The sequence below is a fragment of the Panulirus ornatus genome, chromosome 4 (genome assembly GCF_036320965.1).
Source record: "Panulirus ornatus isolate Po-2019 chromosome 4, ASM3632096v1, whole genome shotgun sequence".
Lineage (NCBI taxonomy): Eukaryota > Metazoa > Arthropoda > Malacostraca > Decapoda > Palinuridae > Panulirus > Panulirus ornatus.
The window spans coordinates 91508146-91530831 of record NC_092227.1 but is presented as its reverse complement, the minus strand read 5'-3'; the positions used below and the strand labels follow the sequence as shown (position 1 = coordinate 91530831).

The window sequence follows — 22686 nt, the reverse complement described above, 5'->3', positions numbered from 1 at the left end:
AAATCCATATATATATATATATATATATATATATATATATATATATATATATATATGCTCTGTGGAAGGTATTAAGAATATATGGTGTGGGAGGCAAGTTGTTAGAAGCAGTGAAAAGTTTTTATCGAGGATGTAAGGCATGTGTACGTGTAGGAAGAGAGGAAAGTGATTGGTTCTCAGTGAATGTAGGTTTGTGGCAGGGGTGTGTGATTTCTCCATGGTTGTTTAATTTGTTTATGGATGGGGTTGTTAGGGAGGTGAATGCAAGAGTTTTGGAAAGAGGGGCAAGTATGAAGTCTGTTGTGGATGAGAGAGCTTGGGAAGTGAGTCAGTTGTTGTTCGCTCATGATACAGCGCTGGTGGCTGATTCATGTGAGAAACTGCAGAAGATGGTGACTGAGTTTGGTAAAGTGTGTGAAAGAAGAAAGTTAAGAGTAAATGTGAATAAGAGCAAGATTATTAGGTACAGTAGGGTTGATGGTCAAATCAATTGGGAGGTAAGTTTGAATGGAGAAAAACTGGAGGAAGTAAAGTGTTTTAGATATCTGGGAGTGGATCTGGCAGCGGATGGAACCATGGAAGCAAGAAGTGAATCATAGGGTGGGGGAGGGGGCGAAAATCCTGGGAGTCTTGAAGAATGTGTGGAATTCGAGAACATTATCTCGGAAAGCAAACATGGGTATGTTTGAAGGAATAGTGGTTCCAACAATGTTGTATGGTTGCGAGGCGTGGGCTATGGATAGAGTTGTGCGCAGGAGGGTGGATGTGCTGGAAATGAGATGTTTGAGGACAATGTGTGGTGTGAGGTGGTTTGATTGAGTAAGTAACGTAAGGGTAAGAGAGATGTGTGGAAATAAAAAGAGCGTGGTTGAGAGAGCAGAAGAGGGTGTTTTGAAATGGTTTGGGCACATGGAGAGAATGAGTGAGGATAGATTGACCAAGAGGATATATGTGTCGGAGGTGGAGGGAACGAGGAGAAGTGGGAGACCAAATTGGAGGTGGAAAGATGGAGTGAAAAAGATTTTGTGTGATCGGGGCCTGAACATACAGGAGGGTGAAAGGAGGGTAAGGAATAGAGTGAATTGGATAGATGTGGTATACCGGGGTTGACGTGCTGTCAGTGGATTGAATCAAGGCATGTGAAGCGTCTGGGGTAAACCATGGAAAGCTGTGTAGGAATGTATATTTGCGTGTGTGGACGTGTATGTATATACATGTGTATGGGGGTGGGTTGGGCCATTTCTTTCGTCTGTTTCCTTGCGCTACCTCGCAAACGCGGGAGACAGCGACAAAGCAAAAAAAAAATATATATATATATATATTTATTTATTTATTTATTTATTTATTTTGCTTTGTGGCTGTCTCCTGCCTTAGTGAGGTAGCGCAAGGAAACAGATGAAAGAAAGGTCCAACCCACCAACATACACATGTATACACATAAACGTCCACACATGCAAATATACATACCTATACATCTCAATGGACACATTTATATACACACACAGACATATACATATATACATATGTACATAATTCATAATGTGTGCCTTTATTTATTCCCATCGCCACCCCGCAACACATGGAATAACAACCCCTTCCCCCTCATGTGTGCAAGGTAGTGCTAGGAAAAGACAACAAAGGCCCCATTCGTTCACACGGGGGCCTGGGGATAGGGGAGAAAGAATACTTCCCACGTATTCCCTGCGTGTCGTAGAAGGCGATTAAAAGGGAAGGGAGCAGGGGGCTGGAAATCCTCCCCTCTTGGTTTTTTTTTAAGTAAATTCTCGATTAATATGGGTAAAACTGAAAGTTGATGGAGAGAGATGGGTGATTATTGGTGCATATGCACCTGGGCATGAGAAGAAAGATCATGAGAGGCAAGTGTTTTGGGAGCAGCTGAATGAGTGTGTTAGTGGTTTTGATGCACAAGACTGGGTTATAGTGATGGGTGATTTGAATGCAAAGGTGAGTAATGTGGCAGTTGAGGGAATAATTGGTATACATGGGGTGTTCAGTGTTGTAAATGGAAATGGTGAAGAGCTTGTAGATTTATGTGCTGGAAAAGGACTGGTGATTGGGAATACCTGGTTTAAAAAGCGAGATATACATAAGTATATGTATGTAAGTAGGAGAGATGGCCAGAGAGTGTTATTGGATTACGTGTTAATTGACAGGCGCGCGAAAGAGAGACTTTTGGATGTTATGTTATCTTGTGGAGGATAAGGTGAAGATTTGTATGGGTTTTCAGAAAAGAAGAGTGAATGTTGGGGTGAAGAGGGTGGTGAGAGTAAGTGAGCTTGGGAAGGAGACTTGTGTGAGGAAGTACCAGGAGAGACTGAGTACAGAATGGAAAAAGGTGAGAACAATAGAAGTAAGGGGAGTGGGGGAGGAATGGAATGTATTTTGGGAATCAGTGATGGAGTGCGCAAAAGATGCTTGTGGCATGAGGATCGTGGGAGATGGGTTGATTAGAAAGGGTAGAGAGTGGTAAGATGAAGAAGTAAGATTATTAGTGAAAGAGAAGAGAGAGGCATTTGGACGAGTTTTGCAGGGAAAAAATGCAATTGAGTGGGAGATGTATAAAGGAAAGAGACAGGAGGTCAAGAGAAAGGTGCAAGAGGTGAAAAAGAGGGCAAATGAGAGTTGGGGTGAGAGAGTATCATTAAATTTTAGGGAGAATAAAAAGATGTTCTGGAAGGAGGTAAATAAAGTGCATAAGACAAGGGAGCAAATGGGAACTTCAGTGAAGGGCGCTAATGGGGAGGTGATAACAAGTAGTGGTGATGTGAGAAGGAGATGGAGTGAGTATTTTGAAGATTTGTTGAATGTGTTTGATGATAGAGTGGCAGATATAGGGTGTTTTGGTCGAGGTGGTGTGCAAAGTGAGAGGGTTAGGGAAAATGATTTGGTAAACAGAGAAGAGGTAGTAAAAGCTTTGCGTTATATGAAAGCCGGCAAGGCAGCAGGTTTGGATGGTATTGCAGTGGAATTTATTAAAAAAGGGGGTGACTGTATTGTTGACTGGTTGGTAAGGTTATTTAATGTATGTATGACTCATGGTGAGGTGCCTGAGGATTGGCGGAATGCGTGCATAGTGCCATTGTACAAAGGCAAAGGGGATAAGAGTGAGTGCTCAAATTACAGAGGTATAAGTTTGTTGAGTATTCCTGGTAAATTATATGGGAGGGTATTGATTGAGAGGGTGAAGGCATGTACAGAGCATCAGATTGGGGAAGAGCAGTGTGGTTTCAGAAGTGGTAGAGGATGTGTGGATCAGGTGTTTGCTTTGAAGAATGTATGTGAGAAATACTTAGAAAAGTAAATGGATTTGTATGTAGCATTAATGGATCTGGAGAAGGCATATGATAGAGTTGATAGAAATGCTCTGTGGAAGGTATTAAGAATATATGGTGTGGGAGGCAAGTTGTTAGAAGCAGTGAAAAGTATTTATCGAGGATGTAAGGCATGTGTACGTGTAGGAAGAGAGGAAAGTGATTGGTTCTCAGTGAATGTAGGTTAGCGGCAGGGGTGTGTGATGTCTCCATGGTTGTTTAATTTGTTTATGGATGGGGTTGTTAGGGAGGTGAATGCAAGAGTTTTGGAAAGAGGGGCAAGTATGAAGTCTGTTGTGGATGAGAGAGCTTGGGAAGTGAGTCAGTTGTTGTTCGCTGATGATACAGCGCTGGTGGCTGATTCATGTGATAAACTGCAGAAGCTGGTGACTGAGTTTGGTAAAGTGTGTGAAAGAAGAAAGTTTAGAGTAAATGTGAATAAGAGCAAGGTTATTAGGTACAGCAGGGTTGAGGGTCAAGTCAATTGGGAGGTACGTTTGAATGGAGAAAAACTGGAGGAAGTAAAGTGTTTTAGATATCTGGGAGTGGATCTGGCAGCAGATGGAACCATGGAAGCGGAAGTGAATCATAGGGTGGGGGAGGGGGCGAAAATCCTGGGAGCATTGAAGAATGTGTGGAAGTCGAGAACATTATCTTGGAAAGCAAAAATGGGTATGTTTGAAGGAATAGTGGTTCCAACAATGTTGTATGGTTGCAAGGCGTGGGCTATGGATAGAGTTGTGCGCAGGAGGGTGGATGTGCTGGAAATGAGATGTTTGAGGACAATGTGTGGTGTGAGGTGGTTTGATCGAGTAAGTAATGTAAGGGTAAGAGAGATGTATGGAAATAAAAAGAGCGTGGTTGAGAGAGCAGAAGAGGGTGTTTTGAAATGGTTTGGGCACATGGAGAGAATGAGTGAGGAAAGATTGACCAAGAGGATATATGTGTCGGAGGTGGAGGGAACGAGGAGAAGTGGGAGACCAAACTGGAGGTGGAAAGATGGAGTGAAAAAGAAGGAACAGAGAAGGGGGTCAGGTGAGGATACTCCCTCAAAGGCCCAGTCCTCTGTTCTTAACGCTACCTCGCTATCGCGGGAAATGGTGAATAGTATGAAAAAAATATATATATATATATATATATATATATATATTTTTTGCTTTGTCGCTGTCTCCCACATTTGCGAGGTAGCGCAAGGAAACAGACGAAAGAAATGGCCCAACCCACCCCCATACACATGTATATACATACGTCCACACGCGCAAATATACATACCTACACAGCTTTCCATGGTTTACCCCAGACGCTTCACATGCCATGATTCAATCCACTGACAGCACGTCAACCCCGGTATACCACATCGCTCCAATTCACTCTATTCCTTGCCCTCCTTTCACCCTCCTGCATGTTCAGGCCCCGATCACACAAAATCTTTTTCACTCCATCTTTCCACCTCCAATTTGGTCTCCCTCTTCTCCTCGTTCCCTCCACCTCCGACACGTATATCCTCTTGGTCAATCTTTCCTCACTCATTCTCTCCATGTGACCAAACCATTTCAAAACACCCTCTTCTGCTCTCTCAACCACGCTCTTTTTATTTCCACACATCTCTCTTACCCTTACGTTACTTACTCGATCAAACCACCTCACACCACACATTGTCCTCAAACATCTCATTTCCAGCACATCCATCCTCCTGCGCACAACTCTATCCATAGTCCACGCCTCGCAACCATACAACATTGTTGGAACCACTATTCCTTCAAACATACCCATTTTTGCTTTCCGAGATAATGTTCTCGACTTCCACACATTCTTCAAGGCTCCCAGAATTTTCGCCCCCTCCCCCACCCTATGATCCACTTCCGCTTCCATGGTTCCATCCGCTGCCAGATCCACTCCCAGAAATCTAAAACACTTCACTTCCTCCAGTTTTTCTCCATTCAAACTCACCTCCCAATTGACTTGACCCTCAACCCTACTGTACCTAATAACCTTGCTCTTATTCACATTTACTCTTAACTTTCTTCTTTCACACACTTTACCAAACTCAGTCACCAGCTTCTGCAGTTTCTCACATGAATCAGCCACCAGCGCTGTATCATGAGCGAACAACAACTGACTCACTTCCCAAGCTCTCTCATCCCCAACAGACTTCATACTTGCCCCTCTTTCCAAAACTCTTCCATTCACCTCCCTAACAACCCCATCCATAAACAAATTAAACAACCATGGAGACATCACACACCCCTGCCGCAAACCTACATTCACTGAGAACCAATCACTTTCCTCTCTTCCTACACGTACACATGCCTTATTATTACATGACAGCTAGAGACTGAGTGTGAACGAATGGGGCCTTTCTTGTCTTTTCATAGCACTACCTCGCACACATGAGGGGGAGGAGAATGTTATTCCATGTGTGGCGACGTGGTGATGGGAATGAATAAAGGCAGACAGTATGAATTATGTACATGTGTATATGTCTGTGTGTATATATATGTGTACATTCAGATGTATAGGTATGTATATTTGCGTGTGTGGACATGTATGTATATACATGTGTATGGGGGTGGGTTGGGCCATTTCTTTCGTCTGTTTCCTTGCGCTACCTCGCGAACGCGAGAGACAGCGACAAAGCAAAATAATTGAAAATAAATAATATATATATATATATATATATATATATATATATATATATATATATATATATATATATATATTTTTTTTTTTTTTTTTTTTTTTTTAAAGTTTCCAAAAGAAGGAACAGAGAAGGGGGCCAGGTGAGGATATTCCCTCAAAGGCCCAGTCCTCTGTTCTTAACGCTACCTCGCTAATGCGGGAAATGGCGAATAGTATGAAAGAAAGATATATATATATATATATATATATATATATATATATATATATATATATATATATATATATTTTTCATTTTATTTGCCATTTCCTGCATTAGCGAGGTAGCGTTAAGAACAGAGAACTGGGCCTTAGAGGGAATATCCTCACCGGGCCCCCTTCTCTGTTCCTTCTTTTGGAAAATTAAAAAAAAACAAGAAAGGGGAGGATTTCCAGCCACCCGCTCCCTCCCCTTTTAGTTGCCTTCTACGACACGCAGGGAATACGTGGGAAGTATTCTTTCTCCCCTATCCCCAGGGATAATATATATATATATATATATATATATATATATATATATATATATATATATATATATATATATATATATATCCCTGGGGATAGAGGGGGAAGAATTCTTCCCACACATTCCTCACGTGTAGTAGAAGGCGACTAAAGGGGACGGGAGCGGGGGGCCCAGAAACCCTCCCCTCCTTGTATTTTGACTTTCTAAAAGGGGAAACAGAAGAAGGAGTCACGCAGGGAGTGCTCACCCTCCTTGAAGGCTCAGATTAGGGTGTCTAAATGTGTGTGGATGTAACCATGATGAGAAAAAAGGAGAGATAGTATGTTTGAGGAAAGGAACCTGGATGTTTTGGCTCTGAGTGAAACGAAGCTCAAGGGTAAAGGGGAAGAGTGGTTTGGGAATGTCTGGGGAGTAAAGTCAGGGGTTAGTGAGAGGACAAGAGCAAGGGAAGGAGTACCACTACTCCTGGAACAGAAGTTGTGGGAGTATGTGATAGAGTGTAAGAAAGTAAATTCTATATTGATATGGGTAAAACTGAAAGTTGATGGAGAGAGATGGGTGATTATTGGTGCATATGCACTTGGGCATGAGAAGAAAGACCATGAGAGGCTAGTGTTTTGGGAGCAGCTAAGTGAGTGTGTTAGTGGTTTTGATCCTTGAGACCGGGTTGTAGTGATGGGTGATTTGAATGCAAAGGTGAGTAATGTGGCAGTTGAGGGAATAATTGGTATACAAGGGGTGTTTAGTGTTGTAAATGGAAGTGGTGAAGAACTTGTAGATTTATGTGCTGAAAAAGGACAGGTGATTGGGAATACCTGGTTTAAAAAGCAAGATATACATAAGTATACGTATATAAGTAGGAGAGATGGCCAGAGAGCGTTATTGGATTATGTGTTAATTGACAGGCGTGCGAAAGAGAGACTTTTGGATGTTAATGTGCTGAGAGGTGCAACTGGAAGGATGTCTGATCATTATCTTGTGGAGGCAAAGATGAAGATTTGTAGAGGTTTTCAGAAAAGAAGAGAATGTTGGGGTGAAGAGAGTGGTGAGAGTAAGTGAGCTTGGGAAGGAGACTTGTGTGAGGAAGTACCAGGAGAGACTGAGTACAGAATGGAAAAAGGTGAGAACAAAGGATGTGAGGGGAGTGGGGGAGGAATGGGATGTATTTCGAGAAGCAGTGATGGCTTCCGCAAAGGATGCTTGTGGCCTGAGAAGCGTGGGAGGTGGGTTGATTAGAAAAAGTAGTGAGTGGTGGGATGAAGTAAGATCATTAGTGAAAGAAAAGAGAGAGGCATTTGGACGATTTCTGCAGGGAAAAAATGAAACTGAGTGGGAGATGTATAAAAGAAAGAGACAGGAGGTCAAGAGAAAGGTGCAAGAGGTGAAAAAGAGGGCAAATGAGAGTTGGGGTGAGAGAGTATCATTAAATTTTAGGGAGAATAAAAAGATGTTCTGGAAGGAGGTAAATAAAGTGCATAAGACAAGGGAGCAAATGGGAACTTCAGTGAAGGGGGCAAATGGGGAGGTGATAACAAATAGTGGTGATGTGAGAAGGAGATGGAGTGAGTATTTTGAAGGTTTGTTGAATGTGTTTGATGATAGAGTGGCAGATATAGGGTGTTTTGGTCGAGGTGGTGTGCAAAGTGAGAGGGTTAGGGAAAATGATTTGGTAAACAGAGAAGAGGTAGTAAAAGCTTTGCGGAAGATGAAAGCCGGCAAGGCAGCAGGTTTGGATGGTATTGCAGTGGAATTTATTAAAAAAGGGGGTGACTGTATTGTTGACTGGTTGGTAAGGTTATTTAATGTATGTATGACTCATGGTGAGGTGCCTGAGGATTGGCGGAATGCGTGCATAGTTCCATTGTACAAAGGCAAAGGGGATAAGAGTGAGTGCTCAAATTACAGAGGTATAAGTTTGTTGAGTATTCCTGGTAAATTATATGGGAGGGTATTGATTGAGAGGGTGAAGGCATGTACAGAGCATCAGATTGGGGAAGAGCAGTGTGTTTTCAGAAGTGGTAGAGGATGTGTGGATCAGGTGTTTGCTTTGAAGAATGTATGTGAGAAATACTTAGAAAAGGAAATGGATTTGTATGTAGCATTTATGGATCTGGAGAAGGCATATGATAGAGTTGATAGAGATGCTCTGTGGAAGGTATTAAGAATATATGGTGTGGGAGGCAAGTTGTTAGAAGCAGTGAAAAGTTTTTATTGAGGATGTAAGGCATGTGTACGTGTCAGAAGAGAGGAAAGTGATTGGTTCTCAGTCAATGTAGGCTTGCGGCAGAGGTGTGTGATGTCTACATGGTTGTTTAATTTGTTTATGGATGAGGTTGTTAGGGAGGTGAATGCAAGAGTTTTGGAAAGAGGGGCAAGTATGAAGTCTGTTGGGGATGAGAGAGCTTGGGAAGTGAGTCAGTTGTTGTTCGCTGATGATACAGCGCGCTGGTGGCTGAGTTTGGTAAAGTGTGTGAAAGAAGAAAGTTAAGAGTAAATGTGAATAAGAGCAAGGTTATTAGGTACAGTAGGGTTGAGGGTCAAGTCAATTGGGAGGTAAGTTTGAATGGAGAAAAACTGGAGGAAGTAAAGTGTTTTAGATATCTGGGAGTGGATCTGGCAGCGGATGGAGCCATGTAAGCGGAGGTGAATCATAGGATGGGGGAGGGGGCGAAAATCCTGGGAGCCTTGAAGAATGTGTGGAAGTTGAGAACATTATCTCGGAAAGCAAAAATGGGTATGTTTGATGGTATAGTGGTTCCAACAATGTTGTATGGTTGCGAGGCGTGGGCTATGGATAGAGTTGTGCACAGGAGGGTGGATGTGCTGGAAATGAGATGTTTGAGGAAAATGTGTGGTGTGAGGTGGTTTGATCAAGTAAGTAATGTAAGGGTAAGAGAGATGTGTGGAAATAAAAAGGGCATGGTTGAGAGAGCAGAAGAGGGTGTTTTGAAATGGTTTGGGCACATGGAGAGAATGAGTGAGGAAAGATTGACCAAGAGGATATATGTGTCGGAGGTGGAGGGAACGAGGAGAAGAGGGAGACGAAAGTGGAGGTGGAAAGATGGAGCTGAAAAAGAAGGAACAGAGAAGGGGGTCAGGTGAGGATACTCCCTCAAAGGCCCAGTCCTCTGTTCTTAACGCTACCTCGCTATCGCGGGAAATGGTGAATAGTATGAAAAAAATATATATATATATATATATATATATATATATTTTTTGCTTTGTCGCTGTCTCCCACATTTGCGAGGTAGCGCAAGGAAACAGACGAAAGAAATGGCCCAACCCACCCCCATACACATGTATATACATACGTCCACACGCGCAAATATACATACCTACACAGCTTTCCATGGTTTACCCAGACGCTTCACATGCCATGATTCAATCCACTGACAGCACGTCAACCCCGGTATACCACATCGCTCCAATTCACTCTATTCCTTGCCCTCCTTTCACCCTCCTGCATGTTCAGGCCCCGATCACACAAAATCTTTTTCACTCCATCTTTCCACCTCCAATTTGGTCTCCCTCTTCTCCTCGTTCCCTCCACCTCCGACACGTATATCCTCTTGGTCAATCTTTCCTCACTCATTCTCTCCATGTGACCAAACCATTTCAAAACACCCTCTTCTGCTCTCTCAACCACGCTCTTTTTATTTCCACACATCTCTCTTACCCTTACGTTACTTACTCGATCAAACCACCTCACACCACACATTGTCCTCAAACATCTCATTTCCAGCACATCCATCCTCCTGCGCACAACTCTATCCATAGTCCACGCCTCGCAACCATACAACATTGTTGGAACCACTATTCCTTCAAACATACCCATTTTTGCTTTCCGAGATAATGTTCTCGACTTCCACACATTCTTCAAGGCTCCCAGAATTTTCGCCCCCTCCCCCACCCTATGATCCACTTCCGCTTCCATGGTTCCATCCGCTGCCAGATCCACTCCCAGAAATCTAAAACACTTCACTTCCTCCAGTTTTTCTCCATTCAAACTCACCTCCCAATTGACTTGACCCTCAACCCTACTGTACCTAATAACCTTGCTCTTATTCACATTTACTCTTAACTTTCTTCTTTCACACACTTTACCAAACTCAGTCACCAGCTTCTGCAGTTTCTCACATGAATCAGCCACCAGCGCTGTATCATGAGCGAACAACAACTGACTCACTTCCCAAGCTCTCTCATCCCCAACAGACTTCATACTTGCCCCTCTTTCCAAAACTCTTCCATTCACCTCCCTAACAACCCCATCCATAAACAAATTAAACAACCATGGAGACATCACACACCCCTGCCGCAAACCTACATTCACTGAGAACCAATCACTTTCCTCTCTTCCTACACGTACACATGCCTTATTATTACATGACAGCTAGAGACTGAGTGTGAACGAATGGGGCCTTTCTTGTCTTTTCATAGCACTACCTCGCACACATGAGGGGGAGGAGAATGTTATTCCATGTGTGGCGACGTGGTGATGGGAATGAATAAAGGCAGACAGTATGAATTATGTACATGTGTATATGTCTGTGTGTATATATATGTGTACATTCAGATGTATAGGTATGTATATTTGCGTGTGTGGTCATGTATGTATATACATGTGTATGGGGGTGGGTTGGGCCATTTCTTTCGTCTGTTTCCTTGCGCTACCTCGCGAACGCGAGAGACAGCGACAAAGCAAAATAATTGAAAATAAATAATATATATATATATATATATATATATATATATATATATATATATATATATATATATATATATATATTTTTTTTTTTTTTTTTTTTTTTTTTTTAAAGTTTCCAAAAGAAGGAACAGAGAAGGGGGCCAGGTGAGGATATTCCCTCAAAGGCCCAGTCCTCTGTTCTTAACGCTACCTCGCTAATGCGGGAAATGGCGAATAGTATGAAAGAAAGATATATATATATATATATATATATATATATATATATATATATATATATATATATATATATATATTTTTCATTTTATTTGCCATTTCCTGCATTAGCGAGGTAGCGTTAAGAACAGAGAACTGGGCCTTAGAGGGATTATCCTCACCGGGCCCCCTTCTCTGTTCCTTCTTTTGGAAAATTAAAAAAAAACAAGAAAGGGGAGGATTTCCAGCCACCCGCTCCCTCCCCTTTTAGTTGCCTTCTACGACACGCAGGGAATACGTGGGAAGTATTCTTTCTCCCCTATCCCCAGGGATAATATATATATATATATATATATATCCCTGGGGATAGAGGGGGAAGAATTCTTCCCACACATTCCTCACGTGTAGTAGAAGGCGACTAAAGGGGACGGGAGCGGGGGGCCCAGAAACCCTCCCCTCCTTGTATTTTGACTTTCTAAAAGGGGAAACAGAAGAAGGAGTCATGCAGGGAGTGCTCACCCTCCTTGAAGGCTCAGATTAGGGTGTCTAAATGTGTGTGGATGTAACCATGATGAGAAAAAAGGAGAGATAGTATGTTTGAGGAAAAAGAACCTGGATGTTTTGGCTCTGAGTGAAACGAAGCTCAAGGGTAAAGGGGAAGAGTGGTTTGGGAATGTCTGGGGAGTAAAGTCAGGGGTTAGTGAGAGGACAAGAGCAAGGGAAGGAGTACCACTACTCCTGGAACAGAAGTTGTGGGAGTATGTGATAGAGTGTAAGAAAGTAAATTCTAGATTGATATGGGTAAAACTGAAAGTTGATGGAGAGAGATGGGTGATTATTGGTGCATATGCACTTGGGCATGAGAAGAAAGACCATGAGAGGCTAGTGTTTTGGGAGCAGCTAAGTGAGTGTGTTAGTGGTTTTGATCCTCGAGACCGGGTTGTAGTGATGGGTGATTTGAATGCAAAGGTGAGTAATGTGGCAGTTGAGGGAATAATTGGTATACAAGGGGTGTTTAGTGTTGTAAATGGAAGTGGTGAAGAACTTGTAGATTTATGTGCTGAAAAAGGACAGGTGATTGGGAATACCTGGTTTAAAAAGCAAGATATACATAAGTATACGTATATAAGTAGGAGAGATGGCCAGAGAGCGTTATTGGATTATGTGTTAATTGACAGGCGTGCGAAAGAGAGACTTTTGGATGTTAATGTGCTGAGAGGTGCAACTGGAAGGATGTCTGATCATTATCTTGTGGAGGCAAAGATGAAGATTTGTAGAGGTTTTCAGAAAAGAAGAGAATGTTGGGGTGAAGAGAGTGGTGAGAGTAAGTGAGCTTGGGAAGGAGACTTGTGTGAGGAAGTACCAGGAGAGACTGAGTACAGAATGGAAAAAGGTGAGAACAAAGGATGTGAGGGGAGTGGGGGAGGAATGGGATGTATTTCGTGAAGCAGTGATGGCTTCCGCAAAAATGCCTGTGGCCTGAGAAGCGTGGGAGGTGGGTTGATTAGAAAAAGTAGTGAGTGGTGGGATGAAGTAAGATCATTAGTGAAAGAAAAGAGAGAGGCATTTGGACGATTTCTGCAGGGAAAAAATGAAACTGAGTGGGAGATGTATAAAAGAAAGAGACAGGAGGTCAAGAGAAAGGTGCAAGAGGTGAAAAAGAGGGCAAATGAGAGTTGGGGTGAGAGACTATCATTAAATTTTAGGGAGAATAAAAAGATGTTCTGGAAGGAGGTAAATAAAGTGCATAAGACAAGGGAGCAAATGGGAACTTCAGTGAAGGGGGCAAATGGGGAGGTGATAACAAATAGTGGTGATGTGAGAAGGAGATGGAGTGAGTATTTTGAAGGTTTGTTGAATGTGTTTGATGATAGAGTGGCAGATATAGGGTGTTTTGGTCGAGGTGGTGTGCAAAGTGAGAGGGTTGGGGAAAATGATTTGGTAAACAGAGAAGAGGTAGTAAAAGCTTTGCGTTATATGAAAGCCGGCAAGGCAGCAGGTTTGGATGGTATTGCAGTGGAATTTATTAAAAAAGGGGGTGACTGTATTGTTGACTGGTTGGTAAGGTTATTTAATGTATGTATGACTCATGGTGAGGTGCCTGAGGATTGGCGGAATGCGTGCATAGTTCCATTGTACAAAGGCAAAGGGGATAAGAGTGAGTGCTCAAATTACAGAGGTATAAGTTTGTTGAGTATTCCTGGTAAATTATATGGGAGGGTATTGATTGAGAGGGTGAAGGCATGTACAGAGCATCAGATTGGGGAAGAGCAGTGTGTTTTCAGAAGTGGTAGAGGATGTGTGGATCAGGTGTTTGCTTTGAAGAATGTATGTGAGAAATACTTAGAAAAGCAAATGGATTTGTATGTAGCATTTATGGATCTGGAGAAGGCATATGATAGAGTTGATAGAGATGCTCTGTGGAAGGTATTAAGAATATATGGTGTGGGAGGCAAGTTGTTAGAAGCAGTGAAAAGTTTTTATTGAGGATGTAAGGCATGTGTACGTGTCAGAAGAGAGGAAAGTGATTGGTTCTCAGTCAATGTAGGCTTGCGGCAGAGGTGTGTGATGTCTACATGGTTGTTTAATTTGTTTATGGATGAGGTTGTTAGGGAGGTGAATGCAAGAGTTTTGGAAAGAGGGGCAAGTATGAAGTCTGTTGGGGATGAGAGAGCTTGGGAAGTGAGTCAGTTGTTGTTCGCTGATGATACAGCGCTGGTGGCTGAGTTTGGTAAAGTGTGTGAAAGAAGAAAGTTAAGAGTAAATGTGAATAAGAGCAAGGTTATTAGGTACAGTAGGGTTGAGGGTCAAGTCAATTGGGAGGTAAGTTTGAATGGAGAAAAACTGGAGGAAGTAAAGTGTTTTAGATATCTGGGAGTGGATCTGGCAGCGGATGGAACCATGTAAGCGGAAGTGAATCATAGGATGGGGGAGGGGGCGAAAATCCTGGGAGCCTTGAAGAATGTGTGGAAGTTGAGAACATTATCTCGGAAAGCAAAAATGGGTATGTTTGATGGTATAGTGGTTCCAACAATGTTGTATGGTTGCGAGGCGTGGGCTATGGATAGAGTTGTGCACAGGAGGGTGGATGTGCTGGAAATGAGATGTTTGAGGAAAATGTGTGGTGTGAGGTGGTTTGATCAAGTAAGTAATGTAAGGGTAAGAGAGATGTGTGGAAATAAAAAGGGCATGGTTGAGAGAGCAGAAGAGGGTGTTTTGAAATGGTTTGGGCACATGGAGAGAATGAGTGAGGAAAGATTGACCAAGAGGATATATGTGTCGGAGGTGGAGGGAACGAGGAGAAGAGGGAGACCAAAGTGGAGGTGGAAAGATGGAGCGAAAAAGATTTTGAGTGATCGGGGCCTGAACATGCAGGAGGGTGAAAGGCGGGCAAGGAACAGAGTGAATTGTATCGATGTGGTATGCCGGGGTTGACATGCTGTCAGTGGATTGAATCAGGGCATGTGAAGCGTCTGGGGTAAACCATGGAAAGTTGTGTGGGGCCTGGATGTGGAAAGGGAGCTGTGGTTTCGGGCATTATTGCATGACATCTAGAGACTGAGTGTGAACGAATGGGGCCTTTGTTGTCTTTTCCTAGCACTACCTCGAACACATGAGGGGGGAGGGGGATGGTATTCCATGTGTGGCGAGGTAGCGATGGGAATGAATAAAGGCAGACAGTGTGAATTGTGTGCATGGGTATATATGTATGAGTCTGTGTGTATGTACATATGTGTACATTGAGATGTATAGGTATGTATATTTGCGTGTGTGGACGTGTATGTATATACATGTGTATGGGGGTGGGTTGGGCCATTTCTTTCGTCTGTTTCCTTGCGCTACCTCGCAAATGCGGGAGACAGTGACAAAGCAAAATAATAATAATAATAATAATAATAATAATAATAATAATATATATATATATATATATATATATATATATATATATATATATTTTTTTTTTTTAAACTATTCGCCATTTCCCGCGTTAGCGAGGTAGCGTTAAGAACAGAGAACTGGGCCTTTGAGGGAATATCCTCACCTGGCCCCCTTCTCTGTTCCTTCTTTTGGAAAATTAAAAAAAAATAATGAGAGGGGAGGATTTCCAGCCCCCCGCTCCCACCCCTTTTAGTCGCCTTCTATGACACGCAGGGAATAAGTGGGAAGTATTCTTTCTCCCCTATCCCCAGGGATATATATATATATATATATCCCTGAATACTTCCCACTTATTCCCTGCGTGTTGTAGAAGGCGACTAAAAGGGAAGGGAGCGGGGGGCTGGAAATCCTCCCCTCTCATTATTTTTTTTTAATTTTCCAAAAGAGGGAACAGAGAAGGGGGCCAGATGAGGATATTCCCTCAAAGGCCCAGTCCTCTGTTCTTAACGCTATCTCGCTAATGCGGGAAATGGCGAACAGTATGAAAGAAAGAAAATATATATGTATTTTTTTTTTTTTTATACTTTGTCGCTGTCTCCCGCGTTTGCGAGGTAGCGCAAGGAAACAGACGAAAGAAATGGCCCAACCCCCCCCATACACATGTATATACATACGTCCACACACGCAAATATACATACCTACACAGCTTTCCATGGTTTACCCCAGACGCTTCACATGCCTTGATTCAATCCACTGACAGCACGTCAGCCCCGGTATACCACATCGCTCCAATTCACTCTATTCCTTGCCCTCCTTTCACCCTCCTGCATGTTCAGGCCCCGATCACACAAAATCTTTTTCACTCCATCTTTCCACCTCCAATTTGGTCTCCCTCTTCTCCTTGTTCCCTCCACCTCCGACACATATATCCTCTTGGTCAATCTTTCCTCACTCATCCTCTCCATGTGCCCAAACCACTTCAAAACACCCTCTTCTGCTCTCTCAACCACGCTCTTTTTATTTCCACACATCTCTCTTACCCTTACGTTACTCACTCGATCAAACCACCTCACACCACACATTGTCCTCAAACATCTCATTTCCAGCACATCCATCCTCCTGCGCACAACTCTATCCATAGCCCACGCCTCGCAACCATACAACATTGTTGGAACCACTATTCCTTCAAACATACCCATTTTTGCTTTCCGAGATAATGTTCTCGACTTCCACACATTTTTCAAGGCCCCCAGAATTTTCGCCCCCTCCCCCACCCTATGATCCACTTCCGCTTCCATGGTTCCATCCGCTGACAGATCCACTCCCAGATATCTAAAACACTTCACTTCCTCCAGTTTTTCTCCATTCAAACTCACCTCCCAATTGACTTGACCCTCAACCCTACTGTACCTAATAACCTTGCTCTTATTCACATTTACTCTTAACTTTCTTCTTCCACACACTTTACCAAACTCAGTCACCAGCTTCTGCAGTTTCACACATGAATCAGCCACCAGCGCTGTGTCATCAGCGAACAACAACTGACTCACTTCCCAAGCTCTCTCATCCCCAACAGACTTCATACTTGCCCCTCTTTCCAAAACTCTTGCATTCACCTCCCTAACAACCCCATCCATAAACAAATTAAACAACCATGGAGACATCACACACCCCTGCCGCAAACCTACATTCACTGAGAACCAATCACTTTCCTCTCTTCCTACACGTACACATGCCTTACATCCTCGATAAAAACTTTTCACTGCTTCTAACAACTTTCCTCCCACACCATATATTCTTAATACCTTCCACAGAGCATATATATATATATATATATATATATATATATATATATATATATATATATATATATATATTCATTTATTTATTTATTTTGCTTTGTTGCCGTCTCCCGCGTTAGCGAGGTAGCGCAAGGAAACAGACAAAAGAATGGCCCAACCCACCCACATACACATGTATATATATACATGTCCACACGCACAATATACGTACCTATACATCTCAATGTACACATATATATACACACACAGACATATACATATATACACATGTACATAATTCATACTGTCTGCCTTTATTTGTTCCCATTGCCACCCCGCCACACATGGAATAACAACCCCCTCACCAAAGGCCCCATTCGTTCACACTCAGTCTCTAGCTGTCATGTAATAATGCACCGAAACCACAGCTCCCTTTCCACATCCAGGCCCCACACACTTTGCATGGTTTACCCCAGACGCTTCACATGCCCTGGTTCAATCCATTGACAGCACGTCAATATATATATATATATATATAAAATGAAAATTTTGTTTTTACTAAACATGACACAAAGTTCTTTTCATTAAGGGATATCTTTTCCTCATGTTCTTTTCACTTAATTGTTATCAATGCTGTTCGTATCACCTCTATTGTTATATACTCTTTCTGTCATTGATGGTCTTCAGATAGTTCTACTGCTCCTTCTGCTCTAATAAGCTCAATTTTTGTTATTGATGTTGATTCTCTTTTTCCAATTTGACTGTAAATGTTGAATGTTCTTGTAATGCTCTTCATATTTCTATAATTGTTCAATTTTGTTCATGTGGCAGCTTGTCAGTCAAGAAAGCTTGGAAACTCATGTCAGTTGTGTTGAACAGAGAGAGCTCTATTGTTATTATTGCTATGTCCTCTTTCTGTCATTGATGGTCTTCGGATAGTTCTACTAACCCTGGGGAAAGTAGGAGAAAGAATAGGTCCCATGTATTCCCTGCATGTCGGAAAAGGCGACTAAAAGGGGAGAAATCGGCAGTCTAGAAATCCTCCCCTCCAGATTTTACTTTTCTAAAAAAGGAACAGAGAAGGGGGCTTAGTGTGGATTTTCACTCTAAGGCTCAGTCCTTTGTCCTTAACGCTACTTCGCTAATGCAGGAAAAGGCAAATATGGGTATCAGGAGGGTTAGTGACGTCTGCTTAATGAGCAAGCACTTCAATGGATGTCAAGTTGCACTCCCCTGACCCAGGTAGCGTTTTTTTTTCTGCCTCACTAACACATGGACTACTATTATTCTGTCCATAAACCTACATTCTCTCCTCGTAATACATAACACAGTGAGAACTATGTGATATGGGAAAACAGTGGGAGCAGTAGACACAATAGGTAGGAACATTTAGGCTGCAGCATTAGATAAAAGATTTATAAAATTCATAGTCATATGCAAGGCTTATGCTGTCAATTCCTAGCTTGGTTTCTTGCAGGCATATGATTTTTTGTTTAATAAAACTTCAAGATTTCCCAATTGTCACCACATTCCTATACAGTTCCAAGGTAAAATACAATCCATTAACTCCTTAACACCTGAGAAGGGGGCTAAGTGTGGATTTTCACTCTAAGGCTCAGTCCTTTGTCCTTAACACTATTTCGCTAATGCAGGAAAAGGCAAATATGGGTATCAGGAGGGTTAGTGACGTCTGCTTAATGAGCAAGCACTTCAATGGATGTCATGTTGCACTCCCCTGACCCAGGTAGCGTTTTTTTTTCTGCCTCACTAACACATGGACTACTATTATTCTGTCCACAAACCTACATTCTCTCCTCGTAATACATAACACAATGAGAACTATGTGATATGGGAAAACAGTGGGAGCAGTAGACACAATAGGTAGGAATATTTAGGCTGCAGCATTAGATAGAAGATTTATAAAATTCATAGTCATATGCAAGGCTTATGCTGTCAATTCCTAGCTTAGTTTTTTGCAGGCATATGATTTTTCATTTAATAAAACTTCAAGATTTCCCAATTGTCATCACATTCCTATACAGTTCCAAGGTAGAATACAATCCATTAACTCCTTAACACCTGAGAAGGGGGCTAAGTGTGGATTTTCACTCTAAGGCTCAGTCCTTTTTCCTTAACACTACTTCGCTAATGCAGGAAAAGGCAAATATGGGTATCAGGAGGGTTAGTGACGTCTGCTGAATGAGCAAGCACTTCACTGGATGTCAAGTTGCGCTCCCCTGACCCAGGTAGCGTTTTTTTTCTGCCTCACTAACACATGGACTACTATTATTCTGTCCACAAACCTACATTCTCTCCTCATCGTACATAACACAATGAGCACTATGTGATATGGGAAAACAGTGGGAGCAGTAGACACAATAGGTAGGAACATTTAGGCTGCAGCATTAGTTGTCAGAACAAAGCACTAGAATGTGCATGAGTAAGGCCACTACACACAGTTTATTTTATGTACAGCGAGGAATGCTTTCTGAGTTTCATTTCATATAATAAATCTCAACTTTTAACAATACTGCATTTTTTGATGTTTTTTTTCATCAAACAAATTACATGATGATACAGTACATATCAATACTGTTGTGTGGATGTGAAGCATGGGCCCTTGATGTAAAAGTACAGAACAGGGCGGTTGCATTGGAAGTGAAATATTCAACGACAAAATGAGATGTAATAGGGTAAGATAAAGGTGTGGTAGTAGAAGAGATTGTATGACAGAGGTGAAAGGGGTGTGATGAAATGGTTTGGACATATGGAGAGGAAGAGTGGGGAAAGGTTGAATGGAACAAGGGGAAACTGAGGAAGTGCTAGAAGGATGGAGTAAAAGATGCTTTGAGGTTTTGGGGTATAAACATGCCAAAGGTTGTAAGGCATGCAAGGGATAAAGCAAACTGAAGTGATGTGGTAAACTGGGAGCAAAGTGCTGCCAACAGACTGAACCATGGGAAGGTCTATGGGGCTTGGCTGTGGATGAGAAGGGCACTGGTTTTGGTGCATTATACACAACAGCTAGAGAATGGGTATGAGCAAATGATGCCATTTCCTTTATTTCTGGCACTTAGTTATGAGCAAATGAGGCCATTTCCTTATCTGTTTCTGGCACTATCTCACTATGTGGGAAACAGTAAACAAGCATGAAAATAATATAAACTTATACAGAATTACCCCTCTAGCAATAGCAATGGTGTGAAGAATATACAAACAAATGACCTCATTTGAACACATCTACTCCCAAGTTGCCACTTATAATGTATGAAAACCAGCACCTACCGTCCATAGCTAGGCCTACCATACTGGTTTGGCCCAGTGAAAGCACATACCCACTATATACTACATTTTTCTATTTCACTTTACCTTCTTCCATCATTTAGTCCTCCTGAATGTTAAGGCCCCAATACTCCAATGATCCCTTCATGCCATCCTTTTCTCTTTCCTCTCTCTCTCCCCCCTTCCCTCCATTGCTGCCTCCACGTCTGACAGAGATCCCATTAGTCAGCCAGTCTTTCCTCATCTTTTCCATATGTTCAAACAATTTCCTCTCCCTTATACGTACTCAACCCATCCCACATCGCATTTCAGCCTCAGGCATTTTATTTCCAACATGTCCACTTCAAAACCAAAACTCAGGGGATGGAAGACTTAGACTACCATGAAGGGCTGAAAGGACTACCACTATATAGCCCAGAGAGAAGACAAAGATACATGATAATCTATGCTTGACAAACTGAAGGTATAAAAGAAAATGTTAAACCTAAAAGCCCTTCAAAGGGAAGATACACAATTATTGTCACCAAGAACACCATGGATCATACCAAATAAATTAGTCAAAATACATGACAACCAAACCAGAAGGCTAGATTATTTATCGAACTGTCAAAAGAAATAAGAAACATGCAAGGAACAACTAAAGACACATTTATAAGAAAACATAAGGATGGAATCATTCCAAGATATACCAAGAATCATGAAATGCATGCTTCAGTTGAGATTAGTCTTATACATCAAGTAAGGAATGAAGCGAGCTCTTCACACTAGCCCTGCCAATTGGCTATATCTTGTCATAGATCCTTATAGGTTCCATAAAACACTGTTACAACTGTTATACTTTCAAATGTACCTATATTTCCCCTAAAAGACACTTACCTTTTCTTCCACATATTCTTTAACCCTTTCAGTGCTATTGGTGTCAACCTATGCTTATATAGGAGGGTGCTATTGATGTCAATATACATACAATTTCCTGCCACAAGCTGAATTCTCCATACACTGAAGACTGTTGGCTGACCATAGATGGCAACCAAAACAAATGACAAGTCACCAAAGCTGCCTGAGGACCTTGGTAACATACTTGTAACCATGGTAAACAAACAAGTACCTCCTGGCACTTGCTGTAACTGTCATCCACTGATATGCTCCTACTGCCATTATTGCCCACCAATGTTTGTACTTAATATTGACAAATTTTCTAAATTATGTGTTTACCTCTGTAATTCATAAGAAAATAATGTTTTTATTTTTAGTGAACCTAATGATGATAATCATATCCATAAAAAGTTACAAGTTGTTTGTTTACTTGAGATAACAAGCCAATATCCAGTGAATAAAATTTCTCCTAAACTAGGAATGGATGATGGGGTGGGGCGGATGAGCTCACATAAATATAACTTGTTCTGGAACTGAAAAATTTATGAAAGGCTACTGAACCTAACCACAATAACTTACAGCAGTCTTGTCCAATAACCTACAATTCTATGTACAACAGTAAGGAAATAAAAATTCAAATGTCTGTGATGATGTTATTTACAAAGGAATGAAAAATTTATACAAGGCAGCAATACATACCATTGTTTCAACATCAAATTTCTAAGAAAAGCTTTTTAGAAGAGATAGTTCTATGCATCAACTCCAATCTACCTATCTATATCTCTGACACCTGTTCCCTTCAGGAACTCCCCCAAGGAGGTGGCCACGGCACTTATAACATATACTATAAATGCTCAACAGACATAAAGGACTTAAAAGAAATTTACAATTATGGGGATCCACGGCACTACTGCGCCTCTGTGGTAGCAACCTCAGGCACTGCAGGAGTTTTGGGTTTCACCTGTGAAAGATAGAAAAATTTTCAAATGATACTACAGTATTATAAGTTCTAGAGAAATTTTTTACAGACACTAAAGAGTGAAAGAGCACACACATACAAAAAAAAAAAAAAATTGATGGCTAACACTAATTTCATCTTTTTTTCCATTCTTCAGAAGTCAGTGTGTACAAAGAATGGACTTGCTATTTAAACATGAACAATCAGATCACTAAAACTGCATCTATGCCAAATGGCAAAACTAGGTAATGTATAAATTGTGAGAATATGAACACAAGTTTGCTTAGTTAAAAATGATGAATGCAAATTTGAAATTAATATTAGTTAACCACAAATTTAGGATGCATTTCACTACTGACATCAAATCAATGATTTTATTAAAAACTAAAATGGTTATCTAATATCTACTTTAATTAGCTGGGTTTCAGGAAATACATGTATAAAGTATAAAAGAAATAAATTTCAATGCTACCCATTTAAATGGAAAAGAAGATGCCTTACTGAGATGTGAGTTATATAAGCTACGATTCATGATATTA

General features: G+C 41.5%; 1 protein-coding gene across 2 annotated transcripts in view; it reads right to left on the bottom strand.

The window, feature by feature from the left end:
• The window catches only part of LOC139746325 (MICOS complex subunit Mic10-like), a 59733-nt gene that overhangs the window by 30097 nt on the left and 6950 nt on the right, over window positions 1–22686 (bottom strand). The window contains exon 4 of one of the 2 annotated variants that reach the window (XM_071657478.1): window positions 22077–22150. In XM_071657478.1, the coding sequence (XP_071513579.1) occupies window positions 22097–22150 (54 nt within the window). In that variant the 3' untranslated portion in view covers window positions 22077–22096. Of the gene's footprint in view, window positions 1–21828; window positions 22151–22686 lie in introns of those variants that run through there. The other variant, XM_071657470.1, reaches the window with a different exon arrangement.